At 38.3% G+C, this 21,650-nt stretch overlaps 1 protein-coding gene across 2 annotated transcripts; it reads right to left on the bottom strand.

Moving 5' to 3' along the window:
• Window positions 1–3,711: 3,711 nt before the first annotated feature.
• LOC111319016 (pyruvate dehydrogenase (acetyl-transferring) kinase isozyme 3, mitochondrial) lies at window positions 3,712–15,286 on the bottom strand. Of its 2 annotated transcripts, XR_002693697.2 has the most exons (14): window positions 15,035–15,286; window positions 11,695–11,833; window positions 11,385–11,453; window positions 11,175–11,238; window positions 10,971–11,037; window positions 10,326–10,376; window positions 8,328–8,417; window positions 7,274–7,351; window positions 7,030–7,106; window positions 6,526–6,624; window positions 5,940–6,047; window positions 5,539–5,652; window positions 5,052–5,126; window positions 4,368–4,508 (listed from the first exon to the last, which is right to left on the bottom strand). XR_002693697.2 is itself a non-coding variant. In XM_022921853.2 (13 exons), exons 1-13 carry the CDS (start codon window positions 15,135–15,137, stop codon window positions 4,365–4,367), a joined length of 1,203 nt encoding a protein of 400 aa, XP_022777588.1. In that variant the 5' UTR covers window positions 15,138–15,283; the 3' UTR covers window positions 3,712–4,364. The 2 variants fall into 2 exon arrangements, 1 of the variants encoding a protein (XP_022777588.1); XM_022921853.2 differs by lacking the exon at window positions 5,052–5,126 and having other exon boundaries at window positions 3,712–4,508; window positions 15,035–15,283.
• Between the last annotated feature and the right edge of the window lie 6,364 nt (window positions 15,287–21,650).

Here is a 21,650-nt window from a genome sequence, read left to right as displayed (position 1 = left end):
CCCTATAAAACCCTGTAAACCCCTATAAAACCCTGTAGATCCCTATACAACCCTGTACACCCCTATACAACCTTGTAGATCCCTATACAACCCTGTAGATCCCTATACAACCCTGTAAACCCCTATACAACCCTGTAAACCCCTATACAACCCTGTAGATCCCTACACAACCCTGTAAACCCCTATACAACCCTGTAGATCCCTATACAACCCTGTAAACCCCCATACAACGCTGTAGATCCCTATACAACCCTGTAAACCCATATACAACCCTGTAGATCCCTATACAACCCTGTAAACCCCTATACAACCCTGTACATCCCTATACAATCCTGTAAACCCCTATATAACCCTGTAGATCCCTATACAACCCTGTAAACCCCTATACAACCCTGTAGATCCCTATACAACCCTGTAAACCACTATACAACCCTGTAGATACCTATACAACCCTGTAATACCCTATACAACCCTGTAAACCCCTATACAGCCCTGTAGATCCCTATACAGCCCTTCAAACCCCTATACAACCCTGTAAACCCCTGTACAACCCTGTAGATCCCTATACAACCCTGTAAACCCCTATACAATCTTGTAGATCCCTATACAACCGTGTAGATCCCTATACAACCCTGTAAACCCCTATACAACCCTGTAAACCCCTATACAACCCTGTAAACCCTATACAACAATGTAAACCCCTATACATCCCTGTAGATCCCTAAACCACCCTGTAAACCCCTATACAACCCTGTAGATCCCTATACAACCCTGTAATACCCTATACAACCCCGTAGATCCCTATAGAACCCTGTAAACCCCTATACAACCCTGTAGATCCCTATACAACCCTGTAAACCCCTATACAACCTTTTAGATCCCTATACAACCCTGTAAACCCCTATACAACCCTGTAGATCCCTATACAACCCTGTAAACCCCTATACAACCCTGTAGATCCCTATACAACCCTGTAGATCCCTATACAACCCTGTAGATCCCTATACAACCCTGTAGACCCCTAGGCAACCCTGTAAACCCCTATACAACCCTGTAGATCCCTATACAACCCTGTAAACCCCTATACAACCCTGTAGATCCCTATACAACCCTGTTAACCCCTATACAACCCTGTTAACCCCTATACAACCCTGTAGATCCCTATACAACCCTGCAAACCACTATACAACCCTGTAGATCCCTATACAACCCTGTAAACCCCTATACAACCTTTTAGATCCCTATACAACCCTGTAAACCCCTATACAACCCTGTAGATCCCTATACAACCCTTTAAACCCCTATACAACCCTGTAGATCCCTATACAACCCTGTAGATCCCTATACAACCCTGTAGACCCCTAGGCAACCCTGTAAACCCCTATACAACCCTGTAGATCCCTATACAACCCTGTAAACCCCTATACAACCCTGTAGATCCCTATACAACCCTGTTAACCCCTATACAACCCTGTAGATCCCTATACAACCCTGCAAACCACTATACAACCCTGTAGATCCCTATACAACCCTGTAAACCCCTATACAACCCTGTAGATCCCTATACAACCCTGTAGATCCCTATACATCCCTGTAAACCCCTATACAACCCTGTAGATCCCTATACAACCCTGTAGATCCCTATAGAACCCTGTAAACCACTTTCTCAATCCAGAGATCAAGCTCTTTCTGAATTTACATTTTTTGAAAAAAGCGTGTTCTTTACCTGCTACACTTGTATCCTCATAACCTTACAAATATTATTGCAGATGTAAAAACAGGCCAATCTGGAAAAGGTTCTTGTGTCAGATTTTGTTGCTTGCCTTAGCAAGTTGCATTTTTTCTAAATAAACGCATTCTTTACCTGCTACTCTTTCTATTCTAATCACACTTTATATATATTTGAAATAACATGCAGTTGAAATAAAACTCAACATGTCTTTTAAAAAAAGTAAGGGAATTAAAGAAATACAAAAGCACTGAACTACTTCAGAAAAAAGCTGCAGATGGAGGAAAATTAACAATGGCCAGAATAAATCAAAGGTCTGAGTTAAACTATCATTAGAAAATACAAAAGAATTTAACTTCCAAAAGAAAAATTACAGATAAATGGAAAAAAAGGGTTATTGGTTAGAGGGTAAATTTAACATATCACTAGGTAAACTGAAGACAACTAAATTTATGGTACTTTCCTAGACATTTTACCATTTTTTGAACAGCAGAAGAATCTCCTTGAGTAGTCCCACGGTCTTCAAGCTAGTGAGACGGGTGAGAATGCAACAGAGAAGCAAGCATAATCAATGATTGACGAGCCGGAAGAACAGGGGGAGATCTTGAAGTTCATCGAGCAAGTTTGTGAATTTAGTAAAGAAGTAGGTGAAAGAGGTTTTCAGGCTTTCACGAAGGCTTGCAACCAGACGAAAATCAAGAAGAACCAAGCTTTAGCCAAAGTTTGGTTGCGCTGCTCATGAATGCGCTTCCTATGTACAGTTGCATAGTACGATAATTCTAAATATGTCCATTGCTTAGCTGTATATTTTCAAAACTCTTCTTTTTTATACCTTAAAACATTATCATTCCTTTCGAATGGAAAAAACATGTTGACCTTTCACCATAAAAATAGTGCGAAATTTAATGCCAAACTGTGGGTGTCGCTGGACCAATGTTTTGCACGCTTAATTGTTCTGAATATTTTCCCTCTTTCACTTGATATTTTGCAAAACTGGTATGTTCATACCTGAAAGCATGACCATTGCTTTAAAATAGCAAAAACATATGGACCTTTCATTGCTGTAATGGTGGGAAATTAACACCAAATTGTTGGTGTCGCTGGACCAATGTTTTGTTCGCTCAGCCTATGTATGGTACACTTAATATTTTGCAAAACTGGTATGTTTCTACCTGAAAACATTACCATTGCTTTAAAGTAGCAAAAAAATACAGACCTTTCATTGCTAAAATGGTGGGAAACTAAAATGGTCGCATATTGCGATATTAAATCTGAAATTTGCCATGTTCCGTCCATTATCTTGCAAAACTCTTGCGCTTAGGCGTTAGAACATTACTTTGGCTTTGAAATAGTAAAAACACGCTTACCCTTCACCCTTAAAATTGTGCAACAAGAAAAAGGATAAGATTAAAAGAGAAGGGCTATACTAAGACTACGATAAAGGTGGTATTCGCATGACCGATGGAGATCTGGAGAGTTGAAGTTTCCTGCGTTTCATGAAATAAATCCGCTTGCTTTTCGATATACAAAATCATATACCATCATATTACTCTTTCTAGGTTAAGAATATTAGTAATGACCAATCACGCTGGGCCAGCGTGGCCTCAGAAACGGACCTTGCATTTGTACCAAATTAACCACATTGAACGTGCATATTTTACTTTTAGAGGCTTGTGTAGACTTCGCTTTGATTCTGATCATCGATCAAACAGTAGCCTCCAGTAGTCTCAAGGGTACAAGTGGAAGTCATATAATTTAATTTTTTTAATTTTCGTCCTTGATACCGAGAATAGCTAAATAGAGGCGAACCTGTATTACAGCGGTCACCCGCGGGGAATGGCGCTAAATACCAACCTCGTTCCCAGGGCCTTTTCCCTTCGCTGGGGGTGAGGCCCCACCCCCTACCAAGGGAAAAGGCCCTGGGAATAAGGTTGGCTAAATACAGGTTGACCGCTCAATACAGGTTCCACAGGATAAGAGTGTTATAACAATCGCCATTTTATTCCAAAATTAAAACCTACATGTACAAAAACTCGCTAAAAAAATACTTTTACATCGATGTCGGGAAGTAAACATGGATTAAATATACTTGAAAGATTATCCTTAGTTTTGTTTGACCAGTCCCACTTTACGTGACCGCGGAGGACAATGCAAACAGGCCGTTGGGCCCTAGTAGAGGGTGACCACGACCTCTAAAGAGACAAAACCGCTTAACCGAGGGGAAATCAATTCAGAGTGATACAGGGTTATCGTTGAACACTTTGCTGCTAAATACTGGTTCGACTGTAGGTTTGCCTCACTAGGACAACTTGACAGTTATCATTGCGACGTGCATTGTCCAGATTGTCCAGACTCACAAACCGGCGCGTCTGATTAAAGGAAATCTTGTAGCTGTAGTAAATACAACTTACATGAAATGAATAAATTTATGTTACGCATCTCCACTCATCTGAAGTCAATTTACTTTTCACTCAATAATCTTCTGCATTTCTCATGGAAAATAACATCAAAGACAAGCGAGCTATCTAAGTACGTTGCCTGCACATTGGACCCTAGGGTAGAACTCACCAGTTCACGACAAGTTCTTTTTTCCAGCTATTATACAGCCTCCTTACTCTCTCACTCTTCTATACTGTTACATAAATTTATTTCTATGCCATTGAATTTGGGGGAGATCTCGGCGGCCTCGACCATGCTGAGCTGATAGTCTAGCTTCGTAATTCTTTGGTGTCCTTTTGGTGTACTGAGGTAAGTTTTCACTTGCTTCAGCTGATAGCGCCTGTAAAACAAAAGGCAACACGCAGTCAAACCAAACATTTGGTCACCACTAAAATGTAAATAGGTGGATAGTTTGCGTTTGGTTTCAACCACTACCAACATGTTTATGTATATGATGCACGTCCATCATACGATGCAGCAACCTACAAGTTCAAAGGTGTGAAGAGGCGCTGCCCTCTGACTCGTGCACCCTCCTCACTGAGTCTCGCAGCCAGTAAGCAAGGATTCAACACACACAGAATGTTTAAGATGAAGACGAAGAGTTGAAAGCAAATTTATCTGCCTTTGGAACACTTTGACCTTAGGCAATCTGTTGAGCATTACTGCCTCAGCATTGTAAAACATGATAAGCTCTGCCGACGAAGATGTGGAGAAAACATCGGGGCAGGAATGCAAAACTTCAATACAACTATTGTCCACGACTCTCAAAACCGTCTATGCCGAGCTATCTAACATCACAGCCAAACAGATCAATTGGGTGTAAACAAACCTTGCCCCTCCCCCTTCCCTTCTGTACCCCATTAAAATTAAACTGATAACTTACTCTCTCGATCATTCCTCTTCGGCCTTACAGTTTACTTTTATGGCATCTTTCCTGAGTTTACAGTGAAGTCTAATTCTATGATAAATTGGAAACCAATTCCTTGTGACCTTGCAGCTACTCCGTAATTTTGTAATGTTTTGGTGAAATAAAATTTTTGTAATAGACATACCAGTCTAATTTATTCTGCCATCTCTTCTGTGCTGCTGACCATTAGCGGGCACGGCGAGTGGAGCGTATGGTAAGTGGCATTTACTGTTCTAATTGGGCTGTAATCTCTTCGACCCTTTGAAATCATGTCGGTTTTGTTCAAAAAATAGTATTTGACCACATTTGATTCATTGACAGCCCTAATTAGATATGGGACTACAAGGAGGTCCAGAAAGGGGTCCAGCAGATGAGGGGGTCCAGGTTTCCTCTACACGAATCTTTTAATGTCAGTTAAGACAGAAGGCTACTGTACATAACGTCAAGACAACCAAAGTCTTACCTTTAACCAGATCACCGCATCTGTACCAAAACCCTCCATGGAATAAAGTTGCAATTCTCCATCAAAATATCTGGCATAGAGTCTAGATAATGGCAGCCCGTATCCATAACCGGCCTAACACGAAAAAAAGTAACATATCAACTGCAACACAATGGAGCTTCCTTTCCTTACAAGACCAGAACTGGACTGGCTCATTTATCAAAGGTCCTTTATGTTAATCTTCTTTATTCCCATCAGCCGATTCTGTTTGATGGCGTTCCAGAGTGAAAAGAACATTTCTTATAAGCATTTCCAAGAGTGAAGGGCCAGTGAAGCCTTGTATCTAAGTTACTACTAACAGGTCCCAATACACTGTAGGAAATTGAGTTTCACATTGTAGGAAATGGGGCGTGTTTTCTTACTATAGGTGAAGCAGGACCAGCTTTTAGTGGCTCTGATGCTGATGTATAGTGATACTCAAACACTTGGTCAATTGTACTCCTTGGGATTCCACCTCCTTGATCAGAAATCTAAACAGACAAAAGGAAAAGAATTCTAAACTCAATTAACAAACATTAAAAGCTTTCGTAATGAAAAATTGCCAAAAATATTAACAAGAGAGTGGTGATTATTCAGATAAAAATGTAACAATGAATTTTGTCTGTGCTAGATAAGAATTTTCCCATTATCCAAAGGTTAAAAGTATAAGTATATGAAAAATTTCTGCATCATGAAAATCTGCCACCAATCTCACTCTAAGAAATAAATGTTAACACATCAGCTGTCCAACTGACAATGATTAAATAATTCAGTAATTTACCATAGGCTATTATCTAGTCAAGCAACTCTTGGCCAAATATTCACCCCAAAAATCTTGGAAAATTAGAACAGTTTATGGCAAAATTGGAAAATAACAGGCATGCTATCATGCTACTCTTGGAGATAAAGACTGAAGTGCAATACCCACCCATTTTTAGGAGCTTAGAACAAAAAAAAAATTGTTATTACCTTGATTGTCATGTCCTGTCTACCTTTGGTTATCATCATCTTTATTGGAGGAATGGAAATATTGCTTCCGTGTTGCTCCACAACTGCTCGCATGGCATTCTGAAATATAAACCAATGGTAAGAGTGAGTTTCCTCAGCAACAAGTTCTTGTTCAATTGTTTGCCATTGCCATCTGCATTCCAATTTGAGAAGCACATGGTGTCGTGCTGCACACTTAATTTACAGAGTTCAAGCACTGCAAATGGAATGCATAGGAAGTCTCCAATGCCACTTTCCCTCTTGATTTGGCTCTCTCAATACAATTCACAAGGAGTATGATTTTGACAATGGTAGGTAGTTTGAATGAGAACATTTCTTTTTTCAAAAAATGAGACTTATTATTTTCTAAGTGGTTGTGAAATGATTAACTGGGTGCAATTAGCTCATAAACAAAATTGGAATCAATTGAGAACAATTACATTTTTTCACCTCAAAGGCACTTTAAATAGTGAGCCAAGAACATACCTTCAACAATTCAAAGAGCATGTGATACAAGTGTTCAGGAACATAGGCCATTTGGATTGGTTTCTTAAGATCAACAGCTAAATGGAAAAAAAACAATGTTACAACAATGTTCAACCTTCCAACATTAAAAACAGTCTCTACAAGAGTAATTAAGAGGTGTTTGTGTAAAAACACAAACTGGATCTACTTCAAAAAAAGTGTTCATGTGTATGTACAAATGTTACATTGAGGGAGGAAAGGTTACCATTAAATTCAGAAATTTCCACCTCAGGAGCAGCACAATAATAATGTTCACAAAGGAAGGCAGCATTCTCGATTGCACCTGGAAAAAATAAGAAGAGGCATCTAATACTTAGTCTGCTACGTAGCTGTTCTTAGGGTCGTCACACAACACTCCTTCCCACGAACGCGCTCCTCCCCACGAACGCGCTCCTCCCCACGTTCGTGGGGAGGAGTGTTGCGTGACGACCCTAAGAACAGCTGTGTAGCAGACTATCTAATACTAAAGCATGGTATCTCTTCACACCCACAATTATGTTGGTACAGTCCTTTGAATGCTAATCCTGTTGCCTTTAGACTAGAAATTCCCCACAACATATATACTACATGAGCAAACAAATAGATTGCTATTATAATTATAAATAAATCTATTTTTCCTGAAGCATCTCAGCAGGCTGGAATCTGCCAGTAACTGGTACTGCTTTTAAACAATATGGACCACTTTCTACAGCAAGGTAGAAAATGCAAACCAGCATTAAGTTACTTTAAAAAGTTTTCACCAATTTGGCTAGGTTGGTTTGAATAGAAAAAAAAACATGTGCCCCTTGATAATGAGTACAGCCCTGGTCCCACGGTGTTTTCCATTAAAGACTCCCCCCTCAGTATATAACAAAAATGTTTATCATAAGTAAATATATTTTTTTTGCAAAAAAAAATTAGAAGTACATTCCTCAGATGGTCTTTATCTAATGACACCAGGACAAAAGGAATTTTGAGTGCTGGTTTTTGAGGCAATGAAGAATCTCAGGGCAAGAAAAAGGACAAACAGCAAACTCCATCCACATGTAAAGTCAGCGAGGTCAAAGAATTGAACCTATGCCACGAAGCAAAGCAATGGAACGGCAATGGAAGGAAAGTGCCTTATCACATAGAATTTTGTTTACGAAAATATGAAAGTCATCTATGTGTACTGCAGTTTAAGAAATGAATATGAGAGTGATCCTTGCAGTTATAAACAATACTTCAGCAATAGTGAAAATAAGGCCTGAAAAAAAAAAATTCATGTAAGGATCAAATACTTTGTACCACTGAAGTAACACAACAAGTTGGGTTAAAACAACCAATGAAATCGCTTTTGGAGCTTCTTGCATCTTCACCAAACAGCTTCACTGATAAATAAAATACAAAAAAGAAAATGCAGAGGTTATCCACAGTTTTGTCCAATCAAACTTTTACTCCTGAGATATAAATTTCAGTACTCTTTATCATTTCCTTACTTATACATGTATCTCTTGTAATTAAGTGCTGAAAATTTGGTGTTGAATCCAGTAATATCTCCTGGTTTTTTTTAAAATTTTTTTTCTATTTCTTAATTCCCATCATCTAGCTGCTACAGGGAGCATTGATATTACTAGTTGGTCACTCTTAAGGAGTGAAAGTGTTAAGCTCAGTTTGTAGTCTACATTGTTACTTTTTGAGAGTTTCTAGAAAAATACCATCCTTGGAGACCTAGGGGCTGAGTCGATTTCAAGTTAGGACGGAAGAGCCCCTGGGAACATTGTCTTACAAGACTAGTTCTAAACGGTCGCAGTCGTTCTGGCATCTGATTGGTGCCAGAAAAGCTTTGTGTTTTTCTGCCCAATCAGAGTGAAGTGTGCTTTGGAATCCTTTCGTGTGTTTTAACACGGACGTATACAACAAGTTTAGTTAATCGCCATGTTGATTTGGGCTGTGTGACGAAGCTTTGCTTGAGGCATAGTTAGTAAATTGAAAAGTTTCAATCTTGGTACACAAATCGATCAGATTGTCCGCGAAAATCTTACCGGAAATTATACAGAATACTTTCCCGGGTATCACAAGAGAACGTGTTTAAAAGTTTGCGAGGTTCGTATAAAACATAACGGTTTCAAGCCTTAATATGTCGCTTAAATGTTAGACGAGATGTAAGCTTAAATCTTTCTAGATTTTTTGTATAATTTGCTGTTACTGAAACTTTGCCAATCCCGTGAAGTTATTTCGTCGCACGGGCCACGCAGGTATGTCGAGCAACTGGTGCAAAGCTGACATTTACAATAAAGCTAACCCGCCATTTCCATCCAATATTTCTTGGTCTTTGGTTTTTATTTTCCCCAATGAAAGCAGTATCGATTCCCACTAATCCAAGGTGTTAAACTTGGTCTTCAAGAATCGATAAAAGAGGTGAAATGACAAGGGGAGCCAGGTTGGCGTAGTGGTGAGAGCGCTCGCCTTCCACCAATGTGTCCTGAGTTTGATTTCCGGACCCGGCGTCATACGTGAATTGAGTTTGTTGGTTCTCTACTCTGCTCCGAGAGGTTTTTCGCCGGGTACTCTGGTTTTCCCCTCTCCTCAAAAACCATCATCATTTGAATTCATTTAATTTAGAGTTTATTTAGATTTACACACGACCCCACAAGCTGTTCAGCTTTAAAACATTATCGTGTCTAAATAAAGGTATTATTATTATTATTATTATTATTATTATTATTATTATTATTACAATGACCAAGGGGCTAGAAGAGAATCCGTGGCCTTTCGAGCTCAAGAATTTGAACACTTTACTAGTCCGTGCTTTACTAGTACAGTCCAGTCTAGCCCACGAAATACTATATGCCGTCCGTGTTAAAACACACGAAAGGACTCCAAAGCACACTTCACTCTGATTGGGCAGAAAAACACAAAGATTTTCTGGCACCAATCAGATGCCAGAACAACTGCAACCGTTTAGAACTAGTCTTGTAAGACAATGTCCCCAGGGGCTCTTCCACCCTAACTTGAAATCAACTCAGCCCCTGGGTCTCCGAGGATGGAAAAATACAGGCCAGAATGTTTTCCACATGAAATGTCTAGACTTCTCATTGGTGGTTACTTATGGGAGGTTTCAATTTTCAATCCAAACCCAAGTGGTTTCAGGATTTTTATCCGTGTGCACAAAGATAACCCAAAATGCTTTGTAATAATGAAGAAGTAATGGTCAGTCTTTTCTAAAATAGATTCTCAAGACTTTTCAGGATATTAATGGAATACACATTGAAAAGGATGAACAAAGATGTACTTACAATGTTGTTTGGTATGCATTTGAAAACCTATCATATTCATATAAAAACGATCTGTTGGTAAGAAAACAGGGTGATCATAAGGCATTGGAAATTGGAAAATTATCCTTCCTCCAGGCAGAATCCACTGTCTAAAATCTCATCTTGAGTAGTTTTTTCGCAAGTAGTGAAAATTATTCTTTCACTTATATCTTTAATACAACATAAAATCTTCTCTAAGAAAACAACAGACTTCCCTAACAGTGAATAAAGGCTGACAGTTTCTAAAGAAACTGTTTGGGGCTGCGTCGGTGGGGGTAACAAAATAATTTGGATGTATCAACAAAGTTGAAATGGTAAATTGGCCACTGTAACGATTATAAAAGCTGATGCTTTGAGCGTTAGCCCTTCGTCGGAGCGAAGGGCTAATGCTCGAAACGTCAGATTTTGTAATTGTTATGGTGGCCAATTTACCATTTCAACTTTGTTGATATATCCAAATTATTCCCTAACAGTGACTTGGTTGGTAGCATGTAAACTCCAGAGAGTGGATTGTAGCATGTTTTGGTAAAAGTATTTTTAATATCAACCACAATATCAATGTGAACAAATAACAAGACTGGCTGAAAAGTATTTGTATCAAACACAATTATCAAGAGTACATTTTACCTAAAAAGTATTGTACTGATGGATGAAATGCATCATCACCCTCCTTCTCTCTTAATTCCATAATTCCCTACATTATGATAAAAATTTAACAATTACATATTTGTGATTCAAGGACAACTTTACAATTAGTATTACAGAACGTGGTAGCCAAAAAAAAGAACTGTGAACAAAAGAGTCTAAGTTATGAGTTATTAGGGTGAATACCTGAGCCATGGTCTCAACAACATACTTATGGCGCTGTTTGATGTCCATCAAACACTGGGTATATCTAAAACACAAACATTAGAAGGTAATCAATCAATTTTTTTTCTATGACCCAGAATTTATCAAAGTAACAGCATTTGTATTTGTTTCATTGATGTCAAACTCTACCTTTACCTCAATCACCTACTAATGAATAGTTGAAAATGCTACCTCTTGAAAACTTCATCTGTTTCTTGTGCATCTTGGAACTCAGTTACCTCACTAAAGCTTTGAACATACCTTAAACAGGAAGAAAACAAACCTTATATTAAATCAAAGGAGCAGAAATGAGTATTGCAAATTTCATTCAAGAGTAAACTCCTGCCAATCTTGGCAAAGAAATTTGGGAGAAGAGACAATTAAATCAATGCATTTCATTAGCTTGCTTTATGGAGAAATGTTGCTAAGCAACAACCTCACAATAACCACAGCAAAATGAAACATTTGTCTCTGGTATAAATTCCCTATCTTTTCCACTTACCATCCTCTGACAAGTTCAACTGAACTGATTTTAAGTAAATTCTCAGGAAGGAGATCAATCTCACTTATAGCGTGTGCAAGTCGTACACGTAATTCATTGCGACCAAACTTGAAAGATTCTATAGGCTTTGCAGTCTTACCTGGAAAAAGAGAGGACCTGTGTTAAAGGTTTACTCTCTACCTTGGATATATCAAAATTGACAAATATTAAGTTTTTTCGATTTTACTTCCAAAAGGAAACTTCTCAGACCCATGCTAAACCTTAATGCACATAATACTCACTGTGATAATGGCAAATCACATGACCCAAGGGATGACAAGGTTTTAACCATTTACACCCTAACATCAGAATGCATATTCTCCAAAATATTCTCCACACATTGCCCAAGGTGCTGACAAAGAGAATTTGTTTAACAATTAAGGGCTTCTTTACATGGTGATCATTCCCTCAATTCTCATAGCCTTAATGTTTGATTCAAGGGTGATATTGTAAGGAAAAATTTGATTCTAGTCACTCTGACATAAAAGGGTTGAATCAACCTTTTCTAAACAAAGTAAATGTACATAACTAAAACATCTTATTTCTAACAGTAAAAAAATATGGTTAGGTTTCTCCCCAAAAATTATAGGAATCATGACAAAGCAAGGCAAGAGTTCCATATAACCCCATACATTAATTATGCATAGAGTGTGGCAAAGAACCTTTATATTTAGTCTTTATGAAATGAAATGCATAATTAATGTATGGGGTTATATGGAACTCTTTCCCAAAGCAAAATGTAAGAAATAAATGAGTAGATGCGATATAGCAGGAATTTGGTTACATATTTTAACAGGCAGAAATGTGGACATCATGGGTGGGTTTAAAATAAGGCACTATTAAGCAGGACAAGGCTCTCGATGCTGTGTCTCGATTCTGTCGTGGACCTGATGGAGGTTTTCTTAACAGAATGAGCCGGTTCTCAGAACTTGATGTGTTACTTTCGGCCAGTTTAAATAATTTCCTCATTCCAGTGACCTCAGAATCACTTTTCTTTGCTCTCTCTCGACCTGTTCCACTAAGAGTTCACAATCAGGCATTTATTGTTGTACATACATGAAGTATAAATACCTCTGACTCAAGACGTATGCCTAGGAAACGGAACTCGTGATGACTCCTGATGACACTGGTGACTGGTTTGAGATTGTTCTACCTCAACAACTAGAAATGTTTATGTTCATACCAGTCGAAGTAAAAGAGAAAGGAAGGTGTAAGTAGCTAAAAAAATTGCTTTAAGTACTCTGGAAATGTTTAGGAGAGAGAAAAAATACTTTTAAGGTGGTTACTTGCTTTTACAGGTGGAAAAATCATGCTCACAGCCGGATAATTTCTCCGGCTCCCACTATTACATCCTGATTTTGTAAAAAGAAAAGAAGATATTGTTTGACTTAGGAATTATTGACAAGAATTAGCTTTGTAGGAATAGAGCGTCACTGAGACAGGTCATTTTAATTCAATTTTTTAATAATGTTAGCTTAAAAGATGCATAGACAGGAAAATCAAGCCATTACTTTTGGTACAGGTGGGTAACATCTGTGCCAAAATCTGACATTTTCTTCACCAAAGTAAAACACTGACAAACGTACACTTTGGGTGAAGTCGCAAAATGATGGCACCACAAATGAGTACTGGTAGATATTCAAAGTATGGAAACCATATTAAAGGCAGTTTATGCAGATTTTGAACTTTTCAATTTTTCAGAGGAAGCAAAGCCCAATATAACTATTTGATATAGTCTTTCATATATGTAAAAAAAAGGTTCATCAAAAAGGTCTTTTATGAAAAATAAAAATGAAGGGTGAAATTTTGTAACTGTCGCGAGATTCTAAATCTTATGGTCAGTGGCTCTTAAAAGGGAAAGGGGCTTTCTTGAGTGGCTGTCTGCCACAAAATATGTCAACAAAGCAGATGTTTGAATCTTGAGGACAAACTTGATACTTCTCTTTCTGATTATTGTAACAAAAAATTATTCTGAAGATTTCAACTAATGGGGAATAATATGTATGAATCTTTCTCTATCATCATGTCTACCATGTTCCTTGTGATATAAATGATCTTCCAAATCTCAACCTTTTCATGACATCTAGTCATGCTATTTCCAGATTACTTACAAAATTTTTGAAATAGTCAAAGACATTTAGCTCAGTTACATGTGAGCACTGCATAAATCAGTATTAATAATATTTCTCTTTACTTAACAAAATTTGACACAGCTTTAATATATTTTTTCATTGTCTATGAAAGTTCTAAATTTACTTAATTGAAAAAGTATTTAATGCCCTCTTACAATGTTTGACCCAATGACACTTGGATCAAAAAAGCCCACCTTTTCCCTTTTTTTCACAGAGATTACTCAGTTCCTTTTTGTACTTTTCATTTGATCCAGAACTGGGTTGACTCAGGGGAGGTTTTGGCAGTGGAAAATTGTTCTATTCAGCTCATCCAAACATGATTTTCCTAGGTCTATAATTTGTTGTTTGCTAATCTGTAGATCAGCAGATCACCAAACCTCCAGAACCTGTCAAACCACAATTCTGTTTGAAATATTAATTTCAGGTATAAAGAAGATCATGTCAACAGAGAAATAGCTAGTGTCCCTGACGTTCAACCACAGGCAACCCAAGCTCACACAAATAATGAGTTTAATTATAATCATAGTGTTAACATTGCGCAGTGAGTGAAATACAATGAACTTTATCACAATGAACGATTGCACTCTCAAACTACAAGAATCTGAACAATTTTTGAATAAATTAGAGGGTCATGTACGATGAGATCAATTTAATGGCGGCCAATTCCAGCGAATAGGTTTGCTGAGAGCCTTCGGATAAGGCGTTACTCCGATGAAGAACTCGGCCAATATCCAGCCTTGGTCAATAATGCATATTTACAATTTTCCCCTCACACTTGGTTAGGTTTTACTTTTGCTTTCGATTACGCTTCCGCGTAGGAAATTCAGGTTGCATAATACATTCCATATCTCCATTTTCTCAATTCTCAGAACAACTGTGATTCGTTAAGGTACGCATACTTTTCACGGAGGCAAATATAATAATAAAGAAAAGATCTATTCTTGATCTCACAGCCAACGCTTTAGGAGAGTAGGAATATTTGTTCATCCTGGGGTGGCACGTTCTTCGACCATCCACCAAATCAAAAGAATCCCTTGTTGTTTTGACCTAATTCCTCCACGATGTAAGGCTTCTACGGTGAGCACGTCTTTATTCCCAAAGAGATCTATTCCCCTATTAAAACACGACCCTAGCTACTGCAGCAAGTACGGAAAATCTACTGCACTCACCGAACGACGTGAATTTCTCAATCGACAACGAAGATTGTCGATAGCGACTGAAGCGTTGAATGAGGTTGGAGACATTCTTAAACAACACTTGCGTGATCCGCATGATGAAATTTATGATTATGCTATTTCCATCTCCAGCAAAAGCTTTTTCTCAAGGAACCTTAATGGTTATTCGAGAGATGATCAAGGAAAATTTTTGTTGTGTGCAACTATTTAGAGCACGAAGTGAGCTGAGGCTGAGGCGACAGGCAATAAATTTGCAAAATAAAATTTCTTTGACCAATCAGAAAGGTATAATTGTTCACGGCAGGACGACACGTGGGTTTTCACGTGACATCCTCAAATTCGAAAATTCAAAAATATAGAACCGCGAAAATTTTTATCCTCATGAGGCATTAGGGGGTCTAAATTCGTACATATATACACAGTTTTCAGTTCGATAGCGTGCTTAATTTGGAAACCAGCGCAGTTTGAAGCTCGGAGTTGTGGTGGTTGCGTAACGAACAGCTCCGATCGCGTTTGTCGAAAAATATAGACCTATCTGCTGATTTTTAGCCTTTTTATGAAATCATTTGTTAGAAAAAGTGTTTTGTACATGTTTTTTGGTTTATTTTAGATAGTCAGTGGGCTAGGTAGCCAAAGTAAGTTCCAGATGTCGTGCTCTATTTCCGGCCGCCATGTTGGCGGACCAAAGATATCCACCAATACGGCGGCTCCATACTGGGCTATGTAAATTTGCGCAAAACATTTCGACAAATTTCTTAAGTTTAGGAAAACTGCGAAACCTAAAACTTGGAGAAGTTCTTGCTTCAGTCCAAACTTTTTACCCAACAAAAATGACTATTCAACTTCTACCATGCATATTTATTTAATGACATACCTTCTATTATGACTAAGTGTTTGAAAGTTCCCAGACATTCAAAATAACGTCATTCAACAAAATTCCCGCCCCTACCCCCGAACAACGCCCAAACATGAAACCCACTCCCTTCCAATACGAAGATTATGGACTGGAACCCAAATATCAAAAATCAAAATGGCAGCCATAACACTGGATGAAGATCCATTCTTGAATTGCTTTGAGGATGTTATAAGCTTGTTAAATGTTTGTGAGGAGGGACAAAACAGTATTTCCTGACATTCTATTCGGGCATTGCTGTTAATATTTAACAATTATTCGCCGAAGGCGAGGTGAACATCGTCGACTAATCCCCAAGACGAAGTCGAGGGGATTATTCGACAATATTCACTGAACCTGAGGCGAATAGTTGTTTAAGTATAATTTCAGAGCTGAAAAACAGATAAATGTCTAAAATCATAACATTTTATCTTAACATTTTATATGAACCGCACGGAGCAGTTTATATAGCGTCATATAAGGAACCGCTCGACCAATCAGATTGCTGGAAACTCTTTGCTCAGCTCTGAAATTATACTAAATTATTTATTTCAGATGTCCACGAAAGGGAAAATAATCCAATCAATGGTCACGTATGAGGTCATTACAAAACGTAAAATGGCTTTGGATCAGTTGAGAAAAGGATTGATTACCCTTGGTGTTCTTGATGAGATGTCAAAGCACCCACATTTGTTTGAGAGTGCGTTCACCTTTAAACCTGTTGAGCTGACACCAGCGATAGTTAGAGAGTATCTCAAATATCCAGATGAATTAAGTGACCAAATTAAGTACCAGATATACTGCTAAGTGAGTACAGTTTGGAGTATTCCTTAACCCCAGTTCTGTCAATTTTCGGCACCAACCTCAGTCAACTCTCCTTTGCACTCGTTTACAATCAGTAACACGTTTTCGACAAATTTTGCCGCTGATTCTAAGCAATTGATCACCCTCTCTATAAATGGTCGGGAAATACTGCCTTCTCCCTCTTCACAAACATTTAACAAGCTCATAACATCCTCAAAGCAATTGAAGAATGAATCTTCGTCCAGTGTCGTGGCTGCCATTTTGATTTTCAACCTCGTTCCCAGGGTCTCTCATCTTCCCGCCCCCTGGAGCGAGCGAGGAGAAGCGAGGAGAGAGACCCTGGTTTAGGCTGGTCACGTGTCTCCCAGATTTTGGGAGATTTCAGATAAGCGGTTTGAGGAAGGGGTAGATAAGTAGGATTTTCTCTCCACTTAGTCCACTGGTGAGCGTAGCTTATTGGCAATAAAAACAAACTACACGCGCGCGCCGTTGTCAACTGACGTTCCCGTCCTCTTGCTAAAAGGGAGCTTAAGCAACCACGACGAAAGGGACGACGACGACGTCAAGTAATCGCGGAGGATCTGGAACGAGGACGTCGTTTTTAGCGGGAAAATGAAACTTAAGCAGTGAAGTTGCTCAAGGACGACGTCTGAAATTTTTGTTTATTCTCGCTTCGTCAGTTTAAGAAATGACATCGTTCAGAGACCTCCAAAACCTTCTTCTCGGTCGTGGATCAAAATTTTCACCTTTAACGAAAGTTCGAGAGTACGTTATTCAATTCTTGAACATCAAAAGTCCAAGGAATTATTAAGCTTTAGCTTTATTTACAATAATTTACGCATGATAAAAGTTTAAAATATAAATTTTACGGAAGTTATTCGAGATTAAAATTCAGTTCTAAGTGTTGCTGGTATAAACAAACCTATTTTGCCCAAGGCTTGCCTGATTTTCAACGTGCTTTAGCCTGATATGTTCTACCTTTGATGCTCCTTCCTTTGGCGAGCAAACGACTCAAGTCTGTCAATTTTAATCAATGCTAGCTAGCGATCGGCATAGACGAGTCGTCGCGCTTCAAACAAGAATACTATTTTTTCCCGTGTGATTTTGTCGGAATAATTTTTATCGCTGTAAATCTAGATCTTTATCAAACATTTCGAAAATAGATTCGCAAAACCTGAGAGGTATTCACGCACGCTCATGTTGACACACCGATCTGAAGAATTCTTAGCTGTTTAAAGCGTCTCGACGGAAGAACAGCAACACGCAAAATGTTTTAGTAGCAATAAACCGACAGTTCCATACACACAGCTTTTGACCGAAAGTAGTGGTGTATTGCACTGCCATTTAAACCTTTTCATTCAATAAAAATGATAAACAGCACTCTTTCATAAAATATACTCAAATAAATTTAAACCTAACGTGGTCGCTTTCACCGCTTGACTTGACATCTGTTGTGCGGAGGAAGTAAAATGAGTTAGTAGGTTTTCGAATTTTATTTGTTTAGAAAACTGAACAGGGAGGTTTAAATCAACCGCAGAACCGAATACAAACTCCAACCGGCCATAGACTGTCAAAAAAATGACAATAAAGCCGCACCTTTTGATGAGAAAAACTGCTTTGAAGTTCGGAAGTTCACGACGACTTGAAACTGGTCCATCTCAAGTCGTCGACGATAAGACGACGACGGAATTCTTGGTTCGCGCTTGCGCAGTGACGTTCTCGCTACTTCCGGTCGTCGTCCTCCGTTCGTCGTCGTGGTTGCTTAAGCTCCCTAAAATCTCTCTAATGTCCTCGGCGGCGGCGAGCGATGCGCGATTTCCTTTCGCATAGATGTTCTTCGAGAAAGATACGTCTCCAACTGATTTACAAAGCCTGCAACAATTGATATTTACCGTAGTGGAAGATTTACTGATCTTTTTGGGCGTCTGCTGAATATTCTCAGTTGACATTCGGTTCGAAGCGCTTCGCAGCAAAAGTACCGCTAAGAAAGTGGGTCGAGAACGTCGCCCCGTTGTGTTTCAGAAGTGATTTAGCAGTCGTTGCAACAAGACGTCAACACAATATCTGTTCTTCAATAACCTGAAGTCGGCTTTTCAAAGATCGTATGAAGGTAGATCCTGGACAAAATGTTCGATTCGTCGTTTCGTTATAGCGTTTCGTCGTTTCGTTATGTCGAGTCGTTGTTTTCCGAGTTCGACTCATCGAACTTTCAGTTCGTTTCGTCGTATTGTCAGTTCGATTCGTCGGCTGGCCTCTTCGACTCGTCGTTTTAGGAGTCTGACTCGTCATCGACCACATCGGTTCGTCGTTTTGTCGTTTCGCCATTTCGTCATGGCGTTTCGTCGTTTCGTTATGTCGTTTCGTCGTTTCGTTATGTCGTTTCGTTATGTCGTTTCATTATGTCGTTTCGTCGTTTCGTTATGTCGTTTCGTCATTTCGACTTGTCCACTCAACAGGAGCTATAATTCAACTTAAATTACATGAAGAGTTACTTGATTTCATACACTCTTACATGAATGATTGTGGTATCTATAATTTGCCCTCTGCAGAAGGAAATAGATCTCTAGAATAGCTACTTAATCTGCAGAAGCGTCCGAGTTATTTAGAAAAACGTATTTTCAGCTAAAAGTTAATGAATCACTCGGGCAAGCACCCTGGAGTAATTATCGCGGGAGCCTATCTATTTGTGGAGGGTAGGAGGGTCAAGGGTTTCTTGTTGAGGGTCGAGGGTAACTTTTTTCCGCTTTTTTACAATTAATTAGAAAAAATTAAACCGAATTTGACTAAAATAATTGAAGAAAAAAGATAATTTTTAAAGATACAGAGTACAAGTGGACCCATTTACTTTTACCCCAGAGTGCAAAGAAACCCTTTTCTGTTCCTTAGTGAGGTCTAACCATGAATACTGCTCTGAGATATGGTCTCCATATTCACGTAAGAACACTGATAAGCTTGAAGGACTGCAGAGACGCGCCACCAAATTTATTTTGAAAACTAAGGATTACTATGCAGCTCGTCTTGAGAAGTTAAATCTATTATCTTTGGAAGACAGAGAAGAGTTTTTAATTGACATAACTTTCTCCTTTTAAGGCACTGAAAGGATTTGTTGACATTGATGTTTCACCTTTTGTGGATTATTACTCTAGTTTAGATTATTTTTCCTTGAAACATTATGATCATCTGACGTTACAAAAAAATATGCAAGGGCTAATTCCCTTAAATATTCCTATTTCCATTGAATAGTAGTTTCTTGGAATATGTTGTCTGTTGACATTTGCACTGCAAATTGTCCTGGGAATTTTAAATTTAATGTGAAGAAATTTCTTGTGGGTAAATCATGATTTTATTTGTCTTTATTATAACATAGTATCTCATTCGTACTATATGTATTGGGTGATCTGGTGTTACATGGGGTCTGGGACTCTTTTGCAGATTCTCCTATGGCTTTTTTAAAATTTTTTTTGGTTAATTAACTGTATCATACCAGCATTTGTGTATTTATGCCATTAAATTGTAATAAATAAAATAAATAAATTAGCTTTTTTTATAGGTTGAAATCACTCCAAAAAGTAGCAAGTGGAGAAGGGGTGAGACAGTGAATAGCATGTAGCCAGTTCATTTCCAAAATCCTGATTACTTTTCAAAGAATTAAATTAAGAACCCACAGAAATCTCGTATTCGATCATAAATCTGGTTAAATTTCATGTGTTACTGTAACATCATGGCGCGAAGAAATGTGGTATATACACAGCTGAAAGCATGAACTGATTCTTAAATGACTTGGCTGACTCAACTTGAACATAGTCAAGTAGTGAGAGTGTTGACATAATTTGATGCGTAGTCACTGAAAGGCATGAAACATTTGCAAAACTTCAAAAGCAAAAAAGACATACTTTGATTTTACTTATATGAATGAATCAAGTTTGAAAACATCACAGATTACCATTTGGCTTGAAACTCCCCTAATGCCAACCACAGAGACCAAATGAGAGATTTCCATTTGTAGTAGTAGTAGCAATAGTAATAGTAGTAGTAGTAAAACTTTATTTCAACTTGGATTGAAGAATAGTGTACAAGCACTTCTCTGAGAAATAAATAGAGTGAAAAATATATGTACAATTAATGAAGAAAAAGAAAAAGAGAACAGATGTATATATGCTTGTAAAGTCTAGGCAGTTGTTTCTAAAAAAAACAAATTCCATAATTTGGGTGCAAGAAATTTGAAGGAGTTTTTCCCATAAGATGTAGTATTTATACACATGATAACTGCAACCTGTTTATACCTCTAGGCCCATTAATGTTGGTTCTCGTTGTTGCTACATAGGCAGCTGCGGCTGCTCGAAAAGACTTGTGAACTAAAATCAATATATGAAAAAGTCTTTCCATTCTTAAGCTGACAAGGTTTAAACTTTCCAAAAGCACCTCGTATGTACCGACTTTTTCACCAAGAATTATTAGTAAAACATGTTTATTAAGGAGTTCTAGTTTTTTCCCAATTCCTAGCAGAGTGCTTTAGTAGTGGAAGTGTGTCATAAAAAAAGCCTCAGTAAAGCCGTGCTTTAGTTGAGGGTCTAAATCTTTTAATTACTTGAATTAAAACGTAACATGTACTACTCAAATTACAATTGAGTGCTAATGTCGAGTGTCTCCTACCGTGAAAACAGAGATGATGAAAAGTAACCCACCTATTCTATTCGCTGCACGATGAAGTGCTAACGCTCAAAACGTCGAAATCATGCATTATCATCCGTTCGTTCAAACGCCAAAAACTACCATCAACTATCATCTCGAATTTAAATATGTCTAAAGTTGTTCCCAAGGTACTGTTCCAGGATTTCTCTGGGAAAATCTATGCTGGGACGACCCCTGCATCCTGTAATCTTAAACAACCGCCTTTACAATGAGTTGTCACTG

Source organism: Stylophora pistillata, chromosome 12 (genome assembly GCF_964205215.1).
Source record: "Stylophora pistillata chromosome 12, jaStyPist1.2, whole genome shotgun sequence".
Taxonomy (NCBI): Eukaryota; Metazoa; Cnidaria; class Anthozoa; order Scleractinia; family Pocilloporidae; genus Stylophora; species Stylophora pistillata.
This window is presented reverse-complemented; position numbering and strand designations above follow the sequence as displayed.

What these genes read in the sequence shown, in the direction of transcription:
- LOC111319016 (XM_022921853.2), bottom strand. Translation starts at nt 15,137, where the DNA reads ATGCGGATCACGCAAGTGTTGTTTAAGAATGTCTCCAACCTCATTCAA. An exon ending in AATGCATACCAAACAACATT is followed by an intron (nt 8,418 to 10,325) that starts GTAAGTACATCT and finishes TTTATTTATCAG; the next exon opens with TGAAGCTGTTTGGTGAAGAT. An exon ending in CTGGTCCTGCTTCACCTATA is followed by an intron (nt 5,653 to 5,939) that starts GTAAGAAAACAC and finishes TTTTCGTGTTAG; the next exon opens with GCCGGTTATGGATACGGGCT.